Source organism: Poecile atricapillus, chromosome 12 (assembly GCF_030490865.1).
Source record: "Poecile atricapillus isolate bPoeAtr1 chromosome 12, bPoeAtr1.hap1, whole genome shotgun sequence".
NCBI classification, from domain to species: domain Eukaryota; kingdom Metazoa; phylum Chordata; class Aves; order Passeriformes; family Paridae; genus Poecile; species Poecile atricapillus.
In genome coordinates, this window is record NC_081260.1 from 11,303,415 (window position 1) to 11,328,732 (window position 25,318).

The following is a 25,318-nucleotide window of genomic DNA, read 5'->3' on the forward strand; positions in this document are numbered from 1 at the left end:
ACCATAGTTCTGTACCAGCTGCTGTGATGAAAATTAACTCTACCTCAGTCCAGACCAGGGTGCTTTAGAGAGAATTATAGCATCCTCAGTCAGAGCAGGGAAACTTGGCTGTGCAGACAAAGCTGCCCAATCTTGCTTTATCCATCCAGAGCCACAGTGGCATTCCAGCTTCAAAACTTTGTGGTGGTTGTTTCTTTTGGCCTCTGAGATTCAAGGATCTGGTGTTAATTAGTGAACTAAATGTTTGACTTGTATTCGTGATGAATTAGTTTATGCTTATACATTCTCAGAAATATGTAACTGTGCACTTCTGCTGGGGTTTCCAGATATCACTCCTCTAATAAGGCACTTGTGATCCACACAGTAGTTCTGATGCAAATTAGTTGTATTTGAGAGGTCCAGCTCAGAATTAGGATGGAGACATTGTGGTAACTATCAAGCTATCTATGTACATGGGAAAATACAGACCTGACCTCACCACAGAGGTGTGGAGGAACTGTTTGCTAGTTTACTCTAGCAATCAAACTACTTCCCATCATTTCAGTTTAGTGAAAAGAATGGTTCAAAAGTTTAAATTAAAAAGAGGCAAATTGTCTTATTGCTTCCTTTCTTGCAGCCTTGGCCTGTGGAGATCTTACAGAATGTCTGTCCCCTCTGATTCTCTCCTGCAGGAGCTCAGGACCTCTGGACAATGAACCAATATGATTTTGCAGAAGCCCTTTATTGTTCACATTATACACTTATTTATACATTCTAAAACTACTGTTCACACGATCACACATCTTTTCATTGGTGCCCCTGTGCTGTCCACGTGCTCTGCACGCACCCCTCGTGGCACAGGACTGGTTACAGTCCAGGTGTTCAACCACCCTCTGTCACCTGGCTCTTGTGGTCCTGATTTCTTGTTTTTCAGCCTCTTCTTTCTTATTTTTAGAATATCTTATGTCTCAGCCACCTTGAGATATTCCAGAGGGTCTGATAATAAACTCTAAATATGGTTTGGCTGGAGCACATCATGGCCCAAGGTGTTCAGATGCATTGCTACAGCCTCCCCCATGTGCCTGCTTGTCACTACCCCATCTTGCAATTCTTGCTGTCTTTGGTGTCACACTCCTGGGTTTTTCTGCTGCCATGGGCTGTCTCTACTCCCTGATGCTGCTGTACCACTGCCTCAAAATACAGTTGAAATCAGCTTGATACTCCATTGGTGCAAAACAGCATTAGCTCAGAAAATCTTATTTTAGATGATCCTGTTTTAGAGAGGTATTTGTGTCTGGAATCCCAGAGAAGTAGAATCCCTTTCTAGAAGTTGCTGATACTAGAGTGAAGGGTCAGTAGTTGCCCTTAGGACAGAAATGGCTCAGGAACTGCTTTGAGCACATGAATGATCTTCCTTGGCTCTGACTGTTCTCCATATGCTTCAAGACCAGTTGTACTTCAGGAGCTGCCTAACTCGAGGCTCCAGAGAGAGCAGCCAGGAGAGCAGAGCAGGGACAGCAGGAGGTTTTCTTTAGAATAGAAGAAGGGAGGGAAACCATCAAACTTCACACACAGCTGCAGAAGAGCCCCTCTGCAAGCATGGGGCTGCCTCTGGCCTTCCTGGATCAGGAATCAAAATGGGCTCTGAATTGCAGAAATGCCACGGGCAGTGGGAGCTCGGGGTTAGCCAGCCAGACACGATGTGTTTCAACACAGGATGGAGCTGGCCTTGTTTTTATTTGTTGTGTGTACAGGCAGTAGATACTGGCAAATAGGTTTTGTGACTTCACATGAAGAGAGATTTCATGAGCTTCCTGCCAAAGGCAGCTTCTGAGACCGCAAAGCCTGTGTTTTATTTGCTTCTTTATAGCCAAAAGATGGCTGACTGGTTTTATGGCATTTTGATCTTCAGAGTGAAAATTTGTAACAGTTTGTCCCAGAATTTTCTGTTTGCCTCCCCATTTTTTTGTCAGTGCACTTTGAATTCTTGGCTGTTAAATACCTTTATTATCTCTTGTCCTGAGATGTTTCATCTTATCTGAAGATTTTTTTATTTTTTCCCATCTTTAAGCTGCTCTTTAACCAAAAATTGACGGATAAATGACTGTTTTGGAGAAAGCTTTAGATATAGCCTAAAGTTCCATGTTTCAGTTGTGGTGTTCAGTTCTCTATTGTTTCAGCCTCATTTTTCCTGCAATAGTCAGACAATTTAGTTTGGTAAAAATGCCTCCAGACTCTTCTTTTAGGCCCAGGATGATCTTCTTCCCAGTTTCTGAGAATAACATTGGAAATCACTGTGATTCAAATATGAGGGCATGGCAGATATGCAGATTACTTGTGTGAAATTTTATGGGGATTTTTGTTATTTGCATTCTACATGGTTCTAGCACTTGTGTCAGTCCATATGGTTCCAGCATGCTGGTTTCCTACAGCAGAGGTGATACTTAACTCTTCCATAGGGCTCATTAAGCTTTTCAGGAGTTCAGTATGACCATTGTGATTTCACAGGTAAAGAAGCTCATGGCTGAGTGATAGATAACTTGACTCTTGTTAGAAATCCAGTAATTTGCCCTTCTATCCAATGGCACAGCCAGGAAAACCAGTGAATTTACCCAAGTCCCAGCTCAATAGTCTCCATCTACCAGAATACATTTAAAAGACAAGCTCTGTCTCATAGATTTTGCTGTCTAAACTAATACTTGTCACCTTCAGAGTCTGCAGATATTTCCATGAAGTTTTCTCAGGCCTGCAGTCTTTCAAGCCCCTGTGGAGCATGTTGAAGCCAGCTGATGGTAAACCTCTTTCCTTTGCCACCTTTTGCTGATCCCTACAAAGCAGCCCAGACTCCCAGGGCTCTGCACACCACAGGTCAGATCCCAATTATCTAACTATGCTTGAAGGCTCCAAGTGAAACAAAATTAATTAGGAATTTGAAGAGGGGGTAAAAAGCACATACACAAGCTGGAAAACGGTGTCTAAATATGTCCACCAACAGATCTGGGATGGTAGATTACACTTACTTGTTGAATTTGCCACTTGGAGAGGCAGAGACAATAAGCTTGACTTTTATTCCCATACTTGACTCTGACATCTCAACTCTGCTGGCATGAGGCATGTCTGCTGTTCAGTGATAGTAGCTTGACATTTCCTGTTGCTTTGCCTTGAAACCATTTCCAAAGGCGGTAATACACGCTGGGAGCAGCTTCTAACTGGCAAAGGCAGCCTTTGGTTACATCCCTGTTGATTTTTAAATGCCTCCTCCTCCACAACTACTTCAAATGTATCCATGTCAACTGGATCTGAGAGTTTCTCCTATTGCTGGCAACTGGTTCCTTTAGTGTGGTTGCTGGAAGACTTTGCTATTATTTTTCTTCTTTTTAGGAAGAGTGGGAGAAGAACTTCATTCCAGCTGTTTCCTGAATTTTCCCCAGTGTGTTAGCATGAAGAGAAGGAATTAGTACTTGGGAAAAGCTTACTCCTATGCTAATGCAAAATAGTGGAATTTAATTGGGTCATTTAATGTCCATTCCTTTAAAATGGAGACAGTCTGGGGCCAAAACCCTGCTTAGATCATGACTATGTTAGAGCCAGTGTTGATTTGGGCAAATTTCTGTCACATTTCTCCTGATTGGTACCGACCTGCAAATGCACTGTAAAATCTCTGATAAATTATTGTTATCAAGAACCATTTTCCTTGGCTTTTGGCTAACAGGCAGATATTTGGTCTATTGTCTGAGACGATACAAACTGGCAGCAGGGATGTTGCATAGACAGCAGCTACCCAAGATCATGCTAATAAGCACAGCAGAGTAATTAGGTGCATGAGGACAGCCTGAAGTGGCACCAAACCAAGTGAATCTGCCCTGTGGTTACCAAGTGTTGCAGAGTTTTGGTAGCTGGGACTTCAGTTTGGCCTCCCAAGCCGAGTGCAAACCAGCAGCTGCCCTGCTGCTGATACCTGCCTCAGGTTTAAGGTGCCAGGTTTGTGCTACAGTCCAGTCCCCACATGCAGGGACACATTCTCTAGTGCTAAATCAACAAATGGCAGGGAGGGAGGGAGTCTGGGGAGATGGGGCAGCAGGGCAGGGGACAGAGGCATTGACTCTCTCAGTTCCTGAACTGGTGGACAGAGTGCTTATGCATTTTTCCCATTTACCCTTCCCCCTTCTTATCCTCTTGGCTTCTCACACAATTACAGAATGAGTCTGTGTGACTGTATGAAAGGCATTTCCTCCTCTTACTTTTTTTTTTTAAAGTCGGCTTCAGCCCACCAGCTGCTTTCCATTAGTGTTACACACACACACACTCACTAGGAGGGCAGGACATAATGCTTCAGGCACTGTTGAGCAGCAGAAATCCTTCAGAATCGCTGTCAGGCAGAGGCTTCTCAAAGTAGATTGTAGCTAACAAGCGTTCAGCACATTGGGACCTGTCTTCTGGCGAGTCTTCACGGAGGAGCCAAGGTGTGGGGACAGAGGGGGTCGGGGGCATTGTCTGAATGCAAAGTGTGAGAGCTGTGAAAAGATCTCTCTGTGGTTGGTTGTTTGCTCTGGATATCTTGTCAAGGTTAGAAGCTGACTGGTTTCTGTTGCTATGGGGAATTATGGCCCCCTGCTTGATTCTGGGAGAATATTTTATTGATATTAAGTATCATCTAGATGCTTATCCAGACTTCCTGGTGGGTACTACTGCTGTATTTATTATTTGTGATCCTTGGAAAAGGATCTTAAACTTTCTTGAACTATCCCTCCTTCAGTGAAAATTACAAGATCAATATTCATTAACTTCATAAAATACTCTTCCCCTCACCATACTAGTGGAGAATCCTGGTGTAAACTGCTGTTTGTGCTATTCATCTATACTTACATAAAGCAGTCATGGGAGGGACCCCATGGGAGATACCATCTAGGGGCTGGCAAAAAACCCTGGGAATTTCATCCTAGAAACACGACATTGTAGAAGAGCACAATGGGATCAGCTGTACAAGGTCAGGTCCTGGTTCCCCCTGGTATGTTGGATTGTACCCTGTTTCAACAAAGCTGTTTGTAGAATCCCACGCTGCTCAGCAAATTCTGTGACTGTGGACCTTGAAGTACAGGTCCCTTATCTCATGGAGAGGAAAGGGGGCTTCGGTTGCTGAGCTGCTGATACGCTCAGGGGATGTGAAAATTGAATAGAAATCTTGCTGGCTTTGCTACTGCTGTATGATTGACTCTGAAGTCCTGTTCCGTGGAGCTGCAGAGGGTAAACTTCACTTAGCTGCCATTGGATTGATGAGTTCATTGACAGCTTGTTGGGTTCCCAGAGAGGAAAGCCATCAACCACATTTTGTCAGAGCAGAGTCCTCTAATGTGCTTTAATAAGAGAGAAGAAAATTTAACCTCTCAGTCACCTTTTGCTGCAGAATGTAATCTGGATATTAAACTGTCCTGCATTCTGTGGTTTTTTTGAACCTCAGTTTTCAGAAGAAATAGAGGGGCTTTCTCTGATGTCCTGCAGTAGCTTGTGTGTTCTGGGGGAGGCTGGCTGCAGGGTGGTGACCTGGAGGTTCACAGGATCCATTTTCCTGTGCTGATGAATCTTGCCGTGAAAAGTGTGTGTCCTGAAATCTGGAGCATAAGCTTGATTTCAAATATTTTTTGTAGCATGGAGGAAATTTGTCTTTAAAAGCTCCAGGCAAAAATTTCACCTCTTTCTCTTGGCTGCTTGCCAGTGTCTGTCTTCTATAAGCTATGATGATGCTAACTGAATGCAGAGCCTCTCATTCTTGAGGCTTTATTTCCTCAAGGCTTTATTTGATGAGAAAGAGGCTGTTCAGGGTTCAGCATCTCCTTTGATCTCTCTCTGTCATAAGAGATGACAGAGAATGCTTATACAGAACCATGGAACTGAAGCTGAAGAAACACTAAAGGTGAGGTAGGAGCTTGCTTGCTGTGCAGTTTCCAAGTCTTCTGCTCCACTGGGGAGAGAGCAGGGAGGCTGTGTCCCTTTTCTGAGGCTGAGCAGAAAGCGTTTGTCTTGGACCTTTGTTAAATGCAGGAAACTTGAGTCCTGTACAATGCTGACTTCCCAGGAGTCATTAAATACACAAGCCAAGCAGTGAAAGGCAATTGTCTTTTATTCATTTAGCATTCTCCCACCCCTCTACCCCCCATGTACATAATAAGTCATGTGTTCAGCTCAGCAAAGCAAATGGTCAGGACACCATCCTGGAACTTTATTTCTTTTGCCCTATCACTGCCCTCCCATAGAGTACTCCAAATATTTGTCCAGTTGGTTCAGTTTGTAAAGGGGAGACAAGGACATTTCCCCTGTTCCTGGGGATTTCTTTTTACTTTTCAGACTCATTAATTCCTGTAATGAGTTGAAGAGCTCCAAGTGAATGCAACAGTAGGGTTATCAATGGAAATTTTTTATGGAATAGCAGAGAGCCTGAATCTAAAACACCAAACCAAGTGAGGGTAGTGGTGACTGCTAAGTTCCACTGTTTTGAAGGTACAGCAAACCCTGCAACTTTGTATGAATGTAATTGCTTTTAAGTACACCCTAGCAATGCAAATGGGGTCTAATAATGTCAGTATTATTTTTGTGATTGCATCTGCATAGGAAGCCAGTCTTTGCAAGTAATAAACTAATTCACAGTTGTGGTAATCCAGCCCCTCACCCTGTGCAGGGAGAGGCAAACACTGTGGTTTTGGTAAACTTTCAGTCTTTTCCATGGCCCCATATAGGAATTGATGCAGTGGGCTTACTGGCCATAGCTGAGTCTGGTTTTTGAGGGGTGTGGGAGAGATTCAACATCTTGTGTGCCCTGTACCTCTGCAGCAGGAGGTACATCCTGTGCATATGCAGGGATTGCAAATACTGTTTGAGAGAGGATTAAGAATGTATTAGAAAGCTGTAGACTGGGGAAATGTGCCCACTGTTCCACTTCTAGTGAGAAGCAAAAAGTAACTGTGACTTGGCAGCTCTCCTGCCTTGCCTGGTCACGTCTGTCCCTGCTCCCACACTGAGGAGAAGTCTCCTGCATCCCTCTGCGAGCATCTTCTCCCAGCTGTTGTGTAGCATCTCAGGAGTATCAGAAATACTGCTCTAAAAGGCCATTTATTTAACCTGATATTTTTATCACTGAAAATAAATACACAGACAGTATTTGTTTTAAAACTTTGTCTTTAATGGTGTAATGCTCTGGGAGAGCTCACAGGGTGTTAGTACAGCTGATTGAACTGGATGTACATGGTATTGATACATCCTGACACTGTGTCTGTCTGCTGTTATTAAAGCCTGGAAGTGGTGAATGTCTGGATGTTCGATTGGTTAATGCCTGTGCACTCACATGTATTTGTATTGAAGGGGTTTTGTCCTCTTTTTCTCCATTACACTGACCTCCAGGCTAGGGTTTGTTGCTCAGAGCATTTGCTAACTGTTCTCTGTAAGGTACAACTCACTGCCACCAGAATTTGAGGTCTAAATGCCATCTAATTGCCAACTTTCCTCCAGGTATGTCATCAGGTCATCAAACCTCCACTTTGCTGGTGGAATATATACATCATCTATTATATGGGGTTTTTTTCCTGTAATTCAGCTACTTCATCTAACTCAAAGCTTGAGAAAATCTGTGATGTTCAGTTCACTGGAAAAAGATGATGAGGTATATGAAGGCACCAAACCCTTAGGTCCTAAATGGGGCACCCTTGTAATTGACACTTGAGCTCCATGTGCCCCAGAGAACTCAGCTATGAAATTGAATTAATGCTGGAGCTGATTTGATTGTGAAGAAGCTGCCACTGGTTGTTCAGAGCTGAATAGCTCTGCAGTTGTAGCTCTACTTGTATAAAAGATATACCAATTGGAGATACACACTTGCAGTTTCAATAAGCACTGCAAATACCTTCAAAGACTGGAAGGATTCTGACTGAGCAGCTGAGATGATTGAGTTAAATAAATTTTGAACTGATGCAAACAAAGCTGGATCTGAAAGCATCGATTTTTTCTTGCTTTGGTTTAATTGGAGGTGGGTAAAACAGAAATTAGAGGTTTAGAGGAGCCAAAAGCCAGATCCACTCACATTCCGTGAAAGTAATTTCAAGTCTGGAGACTTGTCAGTTTGTCCTTGTAAATTTGTTGAATGCTTTCTTGATATTTTATTTCAAATACATTTCCCTTTACCTCAGAAAAATCTAACACAGTATGCATGGTGCATAAAGTTGAAAGGAAAAATTTGAACTAAATTTCTTTTTAATATAAGGAAAGAGTCTATAAGAAAGTCTACTGATGACTGTTTTAAAGAAAGTATTCAGGAAATACAAACATTTTCATAGATAATTTATGAGACAAGAGAAAAAAAGGATAAAAGTTGAATGGTTGTGATCACCCAGGAGGAAATTTAGAAATCATTTTACTGCATGTCAATATTGTCTGACAACTGTTTTGAAAACAACCTCAGTGTGTCTCAGTAAGGAAAGGTAAAATCAGTCCTGGTTGTTGCAAGGTTTTTGACAAGTTGAAGTGTGATTATTTGGAACCACATTGTGTTAATGCTCTTCTGTGTCCAGTGCTCACAGGGGATCTGTTTGACTGCACTTTGCTTCTCTTTTATTCCTCCCCAGAGTTCAGCAGCTTGACAGTTTACATGTCTGTGTGGCCAGTGCAGGGAATGCGTAACTCCATGGCCTCATTTTTCACAGGATCCCTTCCTGTTTTACCTCCATGAGCTGCTCCTTTCTTTTCTCTGACAGACACCTCTGCCTCTGAGTTTGTGCACCTCACGTTTTAAGGCTGTCTGAGGATGTGAGCTCATAGAAAAGTTCCAGTGCTTTTGGGCATGACAGATTTTAGAGTATGTGGTGATACAGAAGAATGGAAGAGTTTAGTGATTGGCTAAATTAGTACAGAATTATAGTCTTGTTTACTTGTTTCTTGTTGAGATATTTGTATTGTTATACAACTTAAATGTGGAAAATGTTAGATGTGATCTATGCAGAAAAGAGAGCAGGATTTGGTGGTAAAGATTTCTTGCTCTTTGAATACTGACAGCATATGGGAACCTCTAATTATATAAAAATATCACTGGGGTATCTTCCATAACAAAGGACAGTATTTATGAGCTGCCCTGCTAAACCATCACATTTCCATTGTTGCTTGACATTTATACTGTAACTCTTGTGGTCTGCTGCTTCGTTCCTTTGTCTGTGACAGACACCCATTTGGAAAATACAAAGTGGAGCCAGTTAACACTGAGTGATCTTAAAACCAGGCTGAACTTCTATTTTCATCGGGGAGGAAGATGATGCCATCAGCTAATTTGGTCGATCAATAGCCCTGTTGGTGATAAGGTTTCAGAGCTTGTGGTTAAAAGCTGATTGCACTGGATCCAAAATAAATTTGATCTATTGGTTTCCACAAATGTAGCATAGCCTGGAATGATGTTTCAGTGCTGATGCTTAACTGGTTTAAATAATGATGACAGACTAGACTGGTGCCTGCTGTGAGGACACTGTAATGCATGAACCCTGGGCAGCTGAGCACTTACTTATGTTTTTTACAGTAGTGTGGAGCTGTCACTCTCTAGCAAAGGTTCATTATTCTAAGACTGGGGAGCACAGTGTTTGCTGAGCAAGTGTGGTGACACATTTCCTGAAAGCAAGGTTTGATTCTGGTCTCCTAACAAGAGAGAGGTGCCAGCAATGATTAGTCAGACTTGTTAGTTGTGGCTGGAGAAATAAGTGTCCCTGAAAAATGAAAAGTTTTGTGGCCAAAGTGCAAAAAAGTGTGCAAAGCATGTTTGTGATAACCATTTCAGCATGTAGTTTTGGAAAGGATTCAGCTGTGTTCTTTCTTCATGCTGGGTGGGACCATATTCTGCTGGGAGATGAACTAAAATTAACTGATGCTTTCATCTCTGTTTCAGTGACTATATAATGGCTACAAGACCCACAGAGGTCACACAGTCACCTGAAACTGGCGACACAGTCGAAGAGTGCACAGGTAAGCAGTTGTTCTCTGAATGTATAGCTGGTTTGGAAGATTTATTTTCGTCAATTAGTCCAGTCTTTAGTGACCTGTTTTGCAGTGCTGTCTTTTGGGGGCTTGTTTTGTAGTGTAAAGAAAATTCTGTGTGTCTTTGTCAGGTGTCAGTATTATGGAAAAGAGGTTTTAACGTGCAAAACTGGAGCGACATATCCCATTGGAGGATATTCCTTTTGATTCTGACTTGGATTTTGAAAGCAGGGTGTAAGAGCTTGAGGGGCTGATTGTTGTGCCTGCATTGCTAGATCCTGCAGAGCTGGGAGCTGAGGCTGTTAATGAGACTCTGTCTGTGGGAGCTGTGTCAGTACCCCCAGCAGCCTCTTTCTTTCTCTGCTTCTGGCCACGGGCATTTGTTACTTATTCTTTAATCTGGTGGCATGATCTGATGCAAACAGTGTGAGGGGATGGAATAATAGGCAAGAAAGGAAAATATCTTACTTATGCCAGAGACTTGTCTACATTAAAGGGTTTTTTGCGAGTCTGAGACAAGTATGAGTATCAGGAATAGCATCATGTCTGAAGCATCTCTGGAGAAGTGGCTGTCACGCCATTTGATTTTTCTCTCTTTTCTTTGGCTAATGTTTTGTAGTCAACTTAAATGTTTGTGTTTTAAAGGTCATCTTGCTTTATCCTTTAGAAATATATTTGCCACTATCAAAATACTGTTAGAAAAGGTAAGCAAATGGCAAAGAGACTCTTAGTTGAACTCTGATTGGCAGAGGGATAGAGGTGAAAAAAGTGTAATAATAGAAGTGCAGCACTCTCTGGTTTCTTATATTTATAATCTAGTTTGTCATGCAGTCTAGTGCTATCCCAGCAAACTGATAAGCTAGTGTGAAGCCCATGCATGAAAATTTTGTACTCAGAAGATTCAGAAAAGAGATCAAATTCTGGCCTGGGTGATAGAAAAAGCAGGAGATCTCATGATCTGAAATGTTGGCTCTAAACCCACCAGGAATAACCCTAAATAAACAAAATTTTAAATAGTTAAAGGCTGCTGTGCTGCTGCCAAGGAGTTCAGGAGACACTTGGCTGGACCTGGATAAAGCCATTTTAGAATCTTCTGTTTACTTCCAGTGTAATGGAAGATTGCCTTACCTCTCCCTCTTCGTAATTAGCTCATGATGCAAAGGCTCTAGGAGGCTAAAATCCCCACCCTTCACAGCCCAGTCAGTCAGACTGATTCCTTGAGGTTTGCCTTATTGTCTGTAGTACAAGGCTTTCAATGCATGCTGCTCCTTCTTTGTGGCAGGAATCAGGTTGCTGTCCAAAAACTGTCAGCATCCAATGTTATTAGTAATGAATTTCATTATTTTGTTGCCTGTCTGCCAATATCTGGTATTTTTTATGAAGCTAGAATCATGACATTTTCTGAGAATCTTGTCTCTGGGTTGGGATTTTTTTTTTTTTTTTGCAGGTGTTTTTAATGTTGAAATTATCTAGTCCTTGGATTTGAGAGAAAAAAAAATATAATACATCCTGACTGCACCCTAGGACGTCAGAGACCATAGAAGATTCCCAAATGAATGGTTTAATTGAAACATGATCATTGGCCTTCCAAATCAGATATGCCCTATGCTTTCTGCAGTTTCAGTTTTTACTCTGGAAGAAGCACCCTTTTCTTTTCTATCTTGTTATAGGGAAGAACTGTTCAAAGAGCATAAAGTCCTGAGTTAATTGTCTCTGTACACAGGAGACACAATGAAATAGGCAGAACACATGCAGTAAAAGATACAGAATACACAAACTTTACAGAGACAGGAAAATGCTTATTCCTGCTTATTTTCTGTTACAGTTGGCTAAAACATAGCATAAGCAACTAATTTTTGGGAAGGATTTTCCTTTTTAGGGTAGTAACCTAGAAATTTAGTATTTTGTTTTTAATGCCATGAAACTGAAGATTGGCAGCTATAGGATTTCAAAAATCACCAGTGGATGAAGGGGAAATAGGCATAGTTGTTTGAGCTTGGATTTTAGTTATGCAATGATTTTTTTTTCCATTTTAAGTATGAAGTTTCTCTTGTATTTTATTAGTTCAAGTATCATTGAACATTTACCAATTTAGTGTTATGTTGGGCTGCATCACAGTGCACTGAGATGTAGACACCTTTAACTTAAAGGTGGCATCCTTTTAGTGGTGTGCAAAACTGGGCACAGCTGTTCACAGCAGGAAACAAACAAGAGCATTGTCTTTCTGAACCATGTCTTTTTTGTGCTCTCACACAGAACAGTCCCACAGTTTTCCTCTTCATCCAGCACTGTCTTGTAGTGATTTTATCTATTTTTACATAATAATATGGCAAGTGCCAGTCTCTGGAACTGCAGGGAAACTTACTGTCTTCTCATTCATCTGAGACAACTGAATGTTTGCAGCTGAGCAAAGCATGGTTGAAGAGGAGTTACTGCTGGAGGGGATGTACCCTGCACATCAGTAATAAATTAGAGTCTAGAGGAGGCACTGAAGTAACTGATGTGTCTGCATCAGATACTCTCTGTTGCACAATGGTACAAGTATTGTCCCATGCCAGGTGGGTATTGTTCATTGGCAGTGTTTGGAAATCCTTTCTGTAGCCTCTATTCTAAAGTTAGCGCCACTTCTGATCTAGACAAGTATTTGGAGTAGCACATTGGCAATGTTTGCTTTTGTGGCAAGACTTACATCTGTTTGTCTTAAACATCCTTAGGATCACTTGTTATTGTGTGATGGGTTTTTTGGTGCGGAGGTTTTGGGTTTTTTTAACACTCTCCTGGTTCTCTGGAAATACCAGCATCTAATTTAGCTCATCAATAATGCTTGCACTAAAATGCAGCTTGCTTTCTGTCTGTACAACTGGCAGTTCACCAGTGCACATGACCAATGAACATTGTTTCTCATTTAGATAGCTTTTGAGTTGCAGAGCTCCTTGCCTGTCTCAAGGTTTGCCATTTTGTTTTTTGAGTCATTGACTGTGTTAGCAGATATTGCAGAATTGATAATTTTGAGGAACTGCTTTTGTTAAACTTGCTAAACTTTTGTTTTGCCTATCTAAGATAAATCAGCTTTGACAAGTTTCCTGGAAGAATACCATACACATTGTCTAATTGCTGATATGAAAGACAGGAACGCTCAGGATGTGTTTCTAAAGACTCTGAGGCACTCTCATCATGCTTGTTTTACTTGAGAGGCTCTGTGCTTGCTGTGTGACCTGTCTTCTCTTGCCCCTTCTTGCTATGGGTGCAGCATGAAACTCACTGAGCTCTGTGGGAGTCTTAACAAATCCCAAACCCTTGGGATTAGCTCTGTTGTCTGGGCCACAGCAATACAACCTGAATGTTTTCTGTGACTGTCTCATTCACTTATTGCCTGATTTGCAGCGGTGGAAGATAAAAAGGCCTTCCACTGATAAACCCGCCCTAAGAGCAGCCACATCCCACTGTCATTGTGGGACTCCAGTGAGAGTTCACTTTACATGGTTTGAAAGCTACTTTGATCTCAGAAACAGCCCAGGTCACTTGGAAAGCAACGTGCAGGTCTTTGGTGGCCCTGCACAGGGCAGCCGTGTCACCAGGCCGTGCCGGCCACCGTGGCAGCATCCTTGTGTGTCTTGGCACGTGGTGCTGGCACTGGGCTGGGGAGCAGGGAGGAGACAGGGGGAGTAGATCTCAGCATCATTGTTTATTTCTCAAAGTGGCCACTGTCTGATGCAGCTGTGTGGTGGCACAGCTTCAGCCCAGATAAGGCCCATTGGCAGAGATCCCTACATGTACAGGGCACACGTTGAGACAGAGCATCACCAACTAAATCATTGCTGGGAGAAGACAATAATTGTGTTGAAATAATGCCTTGCTTATGAAAGAATCCTCCAGCTGTGGGCATGTGTTATGCCAACTGCTGTAAAGTATTAATTGAACAATGAAGCTGGCTCAGATATGCAATGATGTTATTTCTCTGAGTATGTGTTTAAGTCAATCACAGGGGTCTTAGTACAATAGTTTGGCCCAAACCACTTAAAGTCACTTAGAGTGACCCCTCAGTGTAAGAGTCAGGGACAAAATGCAATACTTGTGTGCTGAAAGAAAATATATATATGGATGTTGAAGCATCTTAGATATTATTAAAAAAATCAGTGATGTTTCATGGTGGGGTTTTTTTTTGTTCTTTTTGTATTTTCATTTGGACTATGGAAAAATCTGAAAACAAATCAACAGTTTTCTAACTGTGTTCTTAGGGCTACTATGTTTGGGGTTTTCATGTTCTGCAAGATAGTGCCTTAATTTAAGTTTGCTTCTTTGTCCCTGGAGGAGTTGTTGATTTTATTTTGGGACAGTTGTTTAATGTGGAAACAGATATTTTGGTTTTAGAGTTTATAAATTATTTTTCCAGTTTTAATCTTTTTGCCAATGTTGAATGTCCTTCAGGTTTTGTCTCCTTGGAGCACTGAGTAAAGAGTAAGCAGAACTAAACTAAGTAAAGAACGTTAATATGTAAAGACTTTGACAGCAATTTTTATTGAAAATATACCAAGTATGATCACTGTTCAGTTGTAGATGGATACAGCCTCTATAGAAGGTATATTTTCGCGTAGACTGGAGCCTAGGTAGGTACCACTATTGTCAGCTTAATGCCAGCGTTGCTTTATAGGAACCAGATGTAAGGATTGAAGCTTCACCTTTCACTGGACTCCAGCACTGAATTATTTACAAAGAAGCTGACTGAAACTGAATTGGCTGCTCTAGCTTTGAGGCTTCCTCCAGAATTTAAGAGATAACATTATCCAAGCTAATCAATACCACCAACTTTCAAAAATTTACATTTTTTTCATGTTGCAGGAAAGAAAAAATCCAAATTTCAGACTTTCAAGAACTTCTTTGCCAAGAAGAAAAGGAAAGAACCTCCACCTCCCAGGGGAGAGAGTAATTTAAAACCTTGCCAGTCCAGCAGCGATGTCAGCGTTGCTGTGCTCCACACTACTGCACTTCATTCACCGAGGGAGGCTGGGTAAGCTGCCGGGGAAGGAAAATAAATAAAAGTGGACCTCTCACAGCAGTGGGATGAAAGCATGAGTTGGCCCCTTAGGAGCAACCTCTGTCCAAGTTTGTGCAAAACAAGCTCTAATGCTGATGAAGGAATTCCAGGAATTTCCTCTTTCTTTGCTAGTGCTTGAAGAGTCAGCCTGGAAAGGAGGGGGAGGGCAGCCTGGGGCAGGGGTGATCCAACCTCTCAGTCTAAGGCTGCAGATAGCCCAGATTGCTTTGATTGTTTTTAGTATTTGAAATCTGTCTAGGAAGGTCTGATCAGTAGCAACTGTTCAGGAAGAGGATGATAACTGGGTACTGCTAGTACAGAGAAGTGTGAAGTTGTGTGGTTGGTTTTCAGCATCAGCAATGCCCTCTGTCATGGCTGCACTGAAGAGAAAAGTATTTCTGGTATATTATCAGGAATTATCAGTGTGTGATTGCTTCTTTAACTTTCTTACCTAGCCCTTTAGGCATAGATAACAACTGAAGGCCCTTGGTTTTGTGTCAGCTACATTAGAGGGCTGTGCTACATAAGTGAGGTTTGCAAGTCTTTAAGAACATTTCTCAGCTTACTGAAGGGTGTTAGTCCAAAACGATGTCATTTTCTCAGTCAGTGTAATACAAGCTATCAGCTTGCTCTGCAGACACTGCTTCACTAACAATCTTTAGACCATCAAACTACACAACAGCTCTGTTGCAAATCTCTAACTGACTCTTGCCTGGAGCAACCCTCTGAGCATGGTTTCCAGGGGTGTCATGGAATGGTATCAGGTAACCTGTTATTTGCCTGTTCTCCAGCTCCCCACCCTCCTCATCCTCCCCTGTTAGCCGCTCAGCCAGGCCTCTCTCCCTGGGTTGCTCTAGGCCGTGGGTTGTGGAGCCAACACACACAAAGTGTGACAAAACACTGGCCATGTCCAACGGTTTGCAGAGTTTTGCTGGAGGAGATTTTGGATGGAGGTGACACCAGCAGAGGGCATGAATAGGTGACTAGAGTGGGACATGCTGAAATCAGCACTGCTCTCAGTGGCACCATCAAACAAGGCATTTGGTGGAGCTGGACACTGCATTTCCTTGGTGGAAAACTTGTAGATATTACTTTCTCATGGGTGCTTGTTCCTCCTTGCCCCACCTTTCCCCAATTGCTCTGTGTGTCATGGAAATGATTTGGGAATGAAACAACAATCTATTTATTTTGTTTGTTAGCATAACAGCAACAGATTAAGTGATCACACAACCAGTCTCCTGGGGCAAGGGAAATTTGAGTCAGCTCAGTCCAAAAAGTTTAGGAACACCTCAGCTTGCCCCATCAGACCATAGGAGGTATCTGCTTAAAATCAGCTGTCTGCTCCAGAGGCACCGTGGGTGAGAACTCTTTCTCTTGCCCTTAACCAAGTATTTCAAGTCCAGCTGCTGTTTACCTCAGTTCTGTCCTCCAGTGATTATGAACTGTTTGCAAGATCAGAGATCAGAAAGTGAGTAAAACCCTTTTTTTTTTTTTTTTTTTTTTTTTTTCCTTAGAGCTAGGATAAGAGGAACTATCCAAAAAGCTTAGGGATATGTTTGTGCTATTTGAAAACCCTGTCATACAGAGACTCTGCATAAACACTCATTATAAGTACCTAAAGAGACTGAACTACATAATCCTTTATAAAACCTGATCCTGAAAGCCACTGGAAGTACAACTTTTGAAGGGTTTATAGCAGGACCCTGAGCTTTGCAATTTCTGGCATGCAGAATACAAAACTCAATTCTGAAACAATGCTGCTGTTTGCTGCTTCTTTAGGCAGAAACACTGGTTTCCTTTTTTCTTCTTCTTTCTTGAACCATGTGTGGTAGGCTGACCCTGCTGGACACCAGGTGCCCACCAAAGCTTCTCTGTCACTCCCATGCTCAGCTGGACATGGGAGAGAAAAGTTCATTAAAAGCCTTGTGGATCAAGAGGACAGGGAGAGATCACCAATTATCATCACTGTTTGTCCCCCTGCCTCAAACGCTAATAAAAGGAGTGGGGTTGCAGCAAGAACTGGAAGACGGAACAAGCCATGATGGGTTTATGAACCTTGTGGCTGCCTGTAGAGTCCATAATTTCTTCTGATTTGATGGGAAGCTTGGATGTTGATACACATGAATGAGTTGAGCATTTGTATAGGGAAGTCAATGTGGACATACAATGGCTGAAACATCTGGGCTTTAGTTAGTGCATCTTTAACCTCAGTATAAATATAAATGTAAATGTAAATATAAATATAAATATAAATATAAATATAAATATAAATATAAATATAAATATAAATATAAATATAAATATAAATATAAATATAAATATAAATATAAATATAAATATAAATATAAATATAAATACTGCCTGGAATTACAGAGAAGTTTGCACATAAGACTGATCTGTACTAAAGCTGCAGTTAATTCTATATTTAATTCTATGCTTTTTTGGTGACTGCCAGAAGAAAATACAGTAATTCTCTTGCAAACACATATGATACATATGCAGAGAGAGAAAGAAAGAGATTTTGTACTGGCAGTCTCAAGAACAAGAAGATCTCAGCCCTTATGGGTAAAGAATTCCCCAATTAGAAAGGTAATACATCCTAATACACATGCTTTTTTTGCAATAAATGAAATATGCCAACTAATAGTGAATATGCATTACAGTAAATAAAAGCTGCATGACTGTTTTTCTTAATGCAGTAAAATTATGTCTTGCCCATATGGAGTACCTCTCATGCTGAAAAGGACTATAAAATCAAAGGACCAAAGGATCAAAATCACAAAAGGATGGGATGGCTTCATTAATGATGAAATAAGGCAAATGCCCTGCTTATCTGTAGAACTGCTGTCCTGTAGACTAACACAGACATTAACCATGGCATGTAAAGGGAGGAAGCCCAAACTCTGACCTGTACTGTGACAGAAACATCTCTGATTGCCTTTGACACAACATAAACTTAGAGCAAATTTATTTTGCCCTAATGTGAGGCTGTGTATAACTGTAGACTGACTGACTACACCTTTGGGGGAACAAAAGGGTTAGTTAGCAGCTAGAGGAGGTGTCTCTGGAGATGTAAAGAAGATGCAGGAGGAGAAAGAGTCATTTGTTAGGGGTTTTTTTACATAGTATATTTACTTAATGAATGTTCACAGTCTTTCATGGCTTTCTTCTAAATAGAGAGAGAATCTATGGTTAGGCAAATAGCAGAGACCTCTTCTATTTGATTCCCTTGCAGATCTTTGACATACTGAGTTTTACTTGTCAGAGTTGTGCTCCTAATCATCCTCTGTTCCCCAGAGTCAAACTTTCAGGGGTAAAGCATTGCTGGCACAGCATCTGAGCCAAGGAATCCTTGTAATTTGTATTTGCTAATAGTGTCATGGCCAACAATGAGAGAATATTCTGTGATATTTTCCAGTTCAAGACTAGGATGAGATCCTGGTAGAGGCTATCCTTGTCTTTTGGACAAAGTAATGCACAAATAGTATGTGCCTATGCTGGTGGAACTTGGTTAATAAATTATTTGGAGCCTTCCTTGTTGTGCCACTCAAGTGCAAATTTGCTCTGCATCAATTAATACCCAAGCCCAATCAATCTCAGTTAATTACAACTCAACTGTTATGGGAACTCATTATTGCTTCACTGGGTGAACACCCAGTGAGCACAGAAACAGTTCAGGAATATCTTGCCTAGGTACTTTAACCTGGCCATTGGTAGCCATGGACATTGTCCCATCTACATTTTTTAATATGCTTGGGATCTGATCATATTTAGGATACAGGTGAATGCAACTGGTTTTATTGCTGGACACGAGAGGATTTGAATCAAGTTTGTTAATATATCAAAGTTAAATTTTCTGCCCACATTTGCAAGAAGGGAAAAAAACAATCCATCATCTTTGGCGGGTGTGACACACACTGGGCTGCAAAAATTGTATCCTGAATGTCTCATGCTAGGCACACTGCCACTGAAGGAGGACAGGGGACTCATGTTGTCTCTTTCTGCACTGGAGACCTTTCTTAGGGTGGTTTGCATCCACCTAACTCCTAACATTGGACCTAATCATGCTGGACTCCCTCTCTAGTCTGCAGACTGACCTGTGTGTTCAGTGCAGATGCTGAGTGCATTGTAAAGGGAATTCTGCATTTGATCAAATGTGCTTCTCCTCCCTTTCGAGTGTAAAAGAAGCAAACAGTGACTATCTTAAACATGCACGAATCTGAAGTTAAGCATGATGCGTCCCACTCTGGCCCCTTTATCATCCTTCTGCCCTGGTGAAGTGGTCTGGGGAATGCACTGATCACTCGTCCTTCCTTCCTTCCTTCCTTTCCAGGCCCAAGGGTAGCATGGGAAACAAAGCCTTGTCCCATGACAGCGTCTTCATTTTTGAGTCTGCACCAGGAAATGTGACAGGTGACATCTTGTCTCAGGAAAACATACCTGGAAGAGTGAAAACTTTGCAGGTGAGAACATCATCCCTTCATCAGTAGTGCTGCTTTTTGTCAGCTGTCTCCCAGGAAAGTCTGTCACTTGATTCCTTTGCAGTGTGCCTTAGGATTTTGCTGAATGAAGTGTCCAAAGCCAAATTTGCTACTTTTGGGTCTATTCTGCCTCTGAAGTCTTGGAAACTTTCCTTGTTAAGTGTGTCCTCTTCTAATGGGATTTATATTCTTTACTTCATAGCTACTGTTTTTGGTTTAAGGCCATTCTTGTACACTGTAGTGTGTCCCTTACACTGTTACTCTTTAAATATTATTTGTGTCACTCTTTCTGGCAGTTCTGGCTCAGATGTTTTCACTGTACATGGTAGTACCATTGGCTGTGTAAGTGTGTGGGATGATGGATATGTCAGGATACTCTGACAGCTTTATTTATATAATTATTCTTTTGATCTCTGCCAGCAAAAGATACTGCATTCTGCTGGGTCATTTCCTTCTTCCAAGGCAATACTGAACCCTCCTTGACAGCTCCCTTATGAACTGTTGATTATATTAATTGCATTTCACTAACTTCCCAGCTTGGAACACTCAGATAAAAGTTTAAGGTTTTTCCAGAGACTGAATACGAATGGTTGATAAAGGAGCCAAAGGTCATTGAAATTCTTCCTTTGCTCTGTGTCAGCTTCATGTTGCAAAAGACAATTGAGTCACATGTTAAGTAATAGAAGATGCACAGAGGGACTTGTTCCTCTCTAAGACTGCAAAATAGGCGAAGCTGTTTTTTGTACAACAAAGAAGTAACAGAAGAAATCACATTCATATATTACTGAACATTGTGGAGGGGGAAAAGCTCTTTTCATGCTGTTTGCAGTCCACTGTGCCCTCTCCTCATCCATCATCCTGCATGGTAATGTAATACTGCCAGCATTATTTTTGTAGCTATAATAGACAGGCTTTTTTTGTGAGCTTGACTCTCATCAGAATAAAAGCCAAGCATTAATAAAAGCAGTTACTTTCTTAGCAATGTAAATTAACTTCTACCAGTAGATGACAGAATGCAAATTCACTTTCCCCAATACCACTTTGCTGTCTAATATGCCATGTCTTTGCATGTAATAAATTTAATAAATCTAAGACAGGCAGTTGTGAAGAGACCAAAGCAAAATAGACTTTCTGTCTTTTCCTTCCCATTAAGTGCTTATATTGTATGTTTGCACTTACATTGCCCATGTATCACAGTATTGCAATATATTGCCCATAAGTTGCAAAAGAAAGATGTTTGAACTGGGGGATTGGTGTTCTAGACATTGTGCTACCCTGTGTGGCAGCTAGATCTGTAGGAATTGTATTGCAAATTAGTATTTCTGAGTAAGAGTTGCAACAATTTAGGTTTATTTTACAGAGGTGTAAATGAATGCGTAGATTGCAGGAAAACACAAAACTAGGCTTGAAATTACCCAATATGATTTAATAAACAAAGAAACAGAAAAAATAAATCTGCATGTTTATCTTGGGAATATTCTGTTGAGATGTTTTCAGTTGAAGGACAAAGTTTGTGTTCAGACCTTGCTTCTGTTCCAGCTTTGCCACAGCTGACAGACTTAAGCCAAGAATTTTAGTAATGGTGTTTCCTGAGATCTGAACATTTTAGTTTGAGGGAACATCTGGCTGATTGTGAATTTGCAGACTTTGTTGTATTTTTCAGGGTCAGGGCCAGAGCATTCTTTTGTGCAGTCCTGGAAAGGAATCCCCATTCTCCTTTACAAAGTTGTTCCTGGCTGCTGTTACCATTCTTACTGTAGACACAACCCAGATGTGATGATGGGGAAAATTACCAAGCAATTCATTAGGGTGGACCAGAAATGAAATTGATTTGGTATTGTATAAAAATCGTGACTCAGGTACTTGTGTGGGAGAGGATTGTAACAAGCTCTTAAATTTGGAAGGGCTTTGTGAGGGAAAGGTGACTATGGGATTGGGAATACTGACTGGCAATAAATACTTTGTGTGACTAAATATTTAAATTTATGTGACTAAAGAATTAAATCTAGAATTTTGGAAGTTTTAATTTAAATGGAGTTAAACTGTAGTAAATTTTCTGGAATGCTGAAATTTCTGACTTCTTTTAGTAAATTACTGAATAAAACTGATTTTGATTTTAAGTTTATACCAACACCAGTTTTAATGATGGGTCCTTGATGAATCTAGCTGGATAAAATTTTATTAATGTCTGTTTTCTGTAAATAGTCTGCTACTTCAAGTTTTCCTGTTAACTAAAGGATTCTGCATATCTAATAGGAGCATCTGGGTTACAACGTCCAGAACAACTCCTTTAAATTGTACTATTGAAAGTTTATATTCTATATTTCAACCACAGCTTCAGCTGCAGCAGAACATCAGGCTTGGGTCACATCCTCTTGTTATAACTGGGAAAAAGCTGGAAGATGCAGGTGCTGTTTCTGAAGATGATGGTTTACCTAGAAGTCCTCCTGAAATTTCAACCTTTCATGAAGTTCTGACAGATTCGCCAAACAAGGTATAATTGTCATGTCACCTTGGTGAACATCTGTACAGAAAAGATGAAATCTGCCTAGAGAAGGGGAAGACCTTTTTGTTTGCTTGTGACAAAACATGATGGTCCAGATCAGTTAGAACCAGAAGAAGTTACCTAGATGGATTGTGGACTTTTCACTCTGAGGTATAGCTAGAAATTGACCCTACAAATACCCTTTCTGGGTACAATTTTCCATGCTTTTATGTAGACCAGGACTCTCACCTCTATCATTAGCAAATGCATGATTTTAGACATCAGTGAACTTCTGAGAATTTGTAAATCTGATGATTTTAAAACAATAACCAAAAAGAACCTTATAAAATATACTGCCTCCTGTGGTCAACCTTCCTGGTGTATCTCAATGCAGAAGAAATCTCCCCTACTTTATGTTTGATGCCAATGAAGAAGTTAAACCTACAGTGTAAGGCAGGGACCCAGTGACCCTTCCTTTATTTTTCCTCTTGTGTTTTCTCATAATTAACACTGGATACCCAGCTCAAGATAATTCAGTGTGATACTTCCCTTGACTTACCCTCTTCCTCATTTTGTCCCACAGTCCTCCAACCCTGTTCAGCGTCATAGCTCTTTGAGTTTAGGCGGGACAGACAGTGAAGATGAACAGGTAAATAGCTCCTTTTCCTGATAATATACTTCTCTGAGATGGCATATGTGGAGTCTAAATGGAGCCAGTACAGTAATTTTGTTTTTTAAAATTTGTTCTGGGTATGGTGTATCCTAGGAAACAATCTGAGAGTCCAGAGTGAGGCAAATGATACTTAAAATGTACCTCTCTGGGTTTTGAATAAGAAATAAAGACAGGCAGAAATCTACTGGTAAGTGGGTTGTATGAACAGCACAGAGGCAGCTCTGTGACACAATATGAATCTATAAAGTTACACAAAAAATTGGACCAGGCAATGCGCTTCAATTCTGCTTCCGTGTCCCAGGCCCCCCATACCAAATAATTACACCTTCCCACCAGCAGTGGCTTGTGAGCAATGCCCTCCATCTCTCTTATCATGGGAAATGATTGCAGGACCACCCTTTCCTGATGCCAGGTATTCCACAGGAAAGGGTGTGTTTTAATTTGCAATTTTCTTTGGATGATAAACGACCTTGAGAAGCAGCAGGTTCTGCTCTCAGAACAACACTGTCCTTGACTAGATTGGAAAAATTTGAAGAGGTCATATTTTTTGATGTACCTTGACAGTTTTTGTAGATGGGAAGGTGTTTTCATGATCTTTAACATTTCATCAGCATACATGTTTGAAATGCTGTGTTACAGCCTAAGCTTAAATAAAACTAAATTGCGAATGCAGGAATAGTGCAATGGCTGTGTGTCACCCGGCTTTATGAATGAAGCTTCTTTGGCACATCTGGGACATTTTGCAAGTGTTCCAGAAAGTTTGGTCTGCATTTCAAAACAGTAGCAAAACTACTCAAACTTCACATTTAGGTGCTTTTCTACAATCATTTCTGTAAATCCTTTATTTTGATAGCACAGTCTAAGGTTACTGCTGCTCGGTTCCCAGAGCAGCTTTGCTATGAGGATGAGATCCACATCACTCTCTGGAAGGTGCTTCTGATGTAGTGGGAAGTGTTGGATTTTCCTGAAAATATTGAAAGAGAAAAGTGGCTTTGGCAGCTTTCTTAGACATAATGAGGAGCAAGCATCCGTGCTGCTTCTGTGGCTTTTGAATAATGTATTTCTGCAGTGGGTCAGGTTACCGGGATGAAAAGGCAGCTTTACAAACAGCAGCAGTGTCTCCTGCCGGTGTGTGCACACATTGCAAACGGGTTTGCAGATAACAGCTGGGGTGGGGACAAGCTGAGGCTCTCACTGCAGCACAGACAGGTATTTCTCCCTCTGTGTTATGCACAGATGGACACACAGAATGGAGTAATTGCTCTGCAGAGATGACTTTAGACATGCATTTTAAAATGAGGATTTATGTCCAAAACTATAGCCATTTCAAGCTTCTGAAATGGAATGAGCTAACAAAGGAAATGTTCCAGAGATGTGGAGAAGTAAAGCAAAATATATACAACATTGTATTTCTGTTTTACAGATACCTTCTGGAGCTTCCTCCAGGCCCATCAGTCCTTCATCCTCCACCACTCAGGGGACTCCCATCTCACGAGGCAGCAGCTTCCTTCCTGTTGATTTTACCATCCCTGCCAGTCCCCTTGGCTGCCTGGACACCTCAGCAGCCAGGCACAGGATTGCCATCAACCCTCGGAAACAGAAAGGTTTCACCAACAAGCATCAGCTTCCTCTCCAGGTAGGTGTTTTCTGGAAAAGAATCACTGAGCAGAAGGAAATGAGTGTGAGTTTTTAATTATTATTTTAAATATTTACATTTCTTTTTTCTTTCCTATCCATGCTCCTTTACTTTTTCCATTGGGTGAAGGGAAAACACCTCTTTTGCACCCTCCAACCAACCAAAAAAGTCTCTGAAAACTTCAATACCATGGAAGCTGAAGAAAAGTGCAATTTTTGGTTTCTATTATTTAGCCAAAATTTGTGGGTTATGCTTCATCTGTAAAAACACTTCTGGTGTTTAAAAAGCTAAATGTCAGTTTTAAAGAGGCCTAAGTCTATTTTTACAAATCTAGTTCTTAACTGGAGTAGTACATTACCCACAGTGCTGGTTAATTACAGGACAGAGGTTTTGTGTCTATGTTTTGAGTATTGATAGAAATGCATGTGTATAAAGTACATTTTTGTGAATAATTCTTTAATTAAGTCATCTTTACTTCTTTATGTGGAACAGCTGGAAAATGAAGCATGTCTTCCTGCAACTCCAGAAAGGAAGGGAAATTCAACAGAATTACTTGAGAGTGACAAACATGAAAGCGATTGGGAAGGTAATGAAGACATAGGTATTGCTACTTTGGGTGCTTGAACTCTTCTGCATAACACTGACAGGACCTGTTTGAATTGTAAGTCCTTTCAAACTAGGCATCTTTTGCTTCTATAACATAAAACCAATCCTGGCTGCTAAATTGTTGTGATAGAAAAAGTTGAGTACATTCAGCAAAGTGATGCTGAAGTGATGAATTTTGAGAGCAGCATTAAAAAACACATGAGGTGAAAGCACCATGTCGAGAAGCACCTGCCCTACACAGCTGGCTGGACCTCAATGAATGTGAAACTGAATTCCTCAGAAAAACCTAAACCTCGGCATTACATGTTGTGTGTGTTGGGTGACTTTGGTTGGCTTCTGTTTACTGGATCCTCCTTTGCCACTCACCCAGAGAAAATTTTCCCTGTCATTGTAGACGGCTTTTCTAGACACACATATGCAGAAT

The 25,318-nt window shown here is 41.1% G+C and overlaps 1 protein-coding gene across 4 annotated transcripts in view; it reads left to right on the forward strand.

Annotated features, from left to right (window-relative positions):
* KIAA1210 (KIAA1210 ortholog) overlaps window positions 1-25,318 on the forward strand; it is a 54,001-nt gene that overhangs the window by 20,268 nt on the left and 8,415 nt on the right. For 3 of the 4 annotated variants that reach the window (XM_058848192.1, XM_058848194.1, XM_058848191.1), the window contains exons 2-8: window positions 9,890-9,966; window positions 14,818-14,986; window positions 19,347-19,476; window positions 21,830-21,988; window positions 22,563-22,628; window positions 24,076-24,288; window positions 24,781-24,874. In XM_058848192.1, coding sequence (XP_058704175.1) covers window positions 9,900-9,966; window positions 14,818-14,986; window positions 19,347-19,476; window positions 21,830-21,988; window positions 22,563-22,628; window positions 24,076-24,288; window positions 24,781-24,874 — 898 coding nt within the window. In that variant the 5' untranslated portion in view covers window positions 9,890-9,899. Of the gene's footprint in view, window positions 1-4,330; window positions 4,443-9,889; window positions 9,967-14,817; window positions 14,987-19,346; window positions 19,477-21,829; window positions 21,989-22,562; window positions 22,629-24,075; window positions 24,289-24,780; window positions 24,875-25,318 lie in introns of those variants that run through there. The other variant, XM_058848193.1, reaches the window with a different exon arrangement.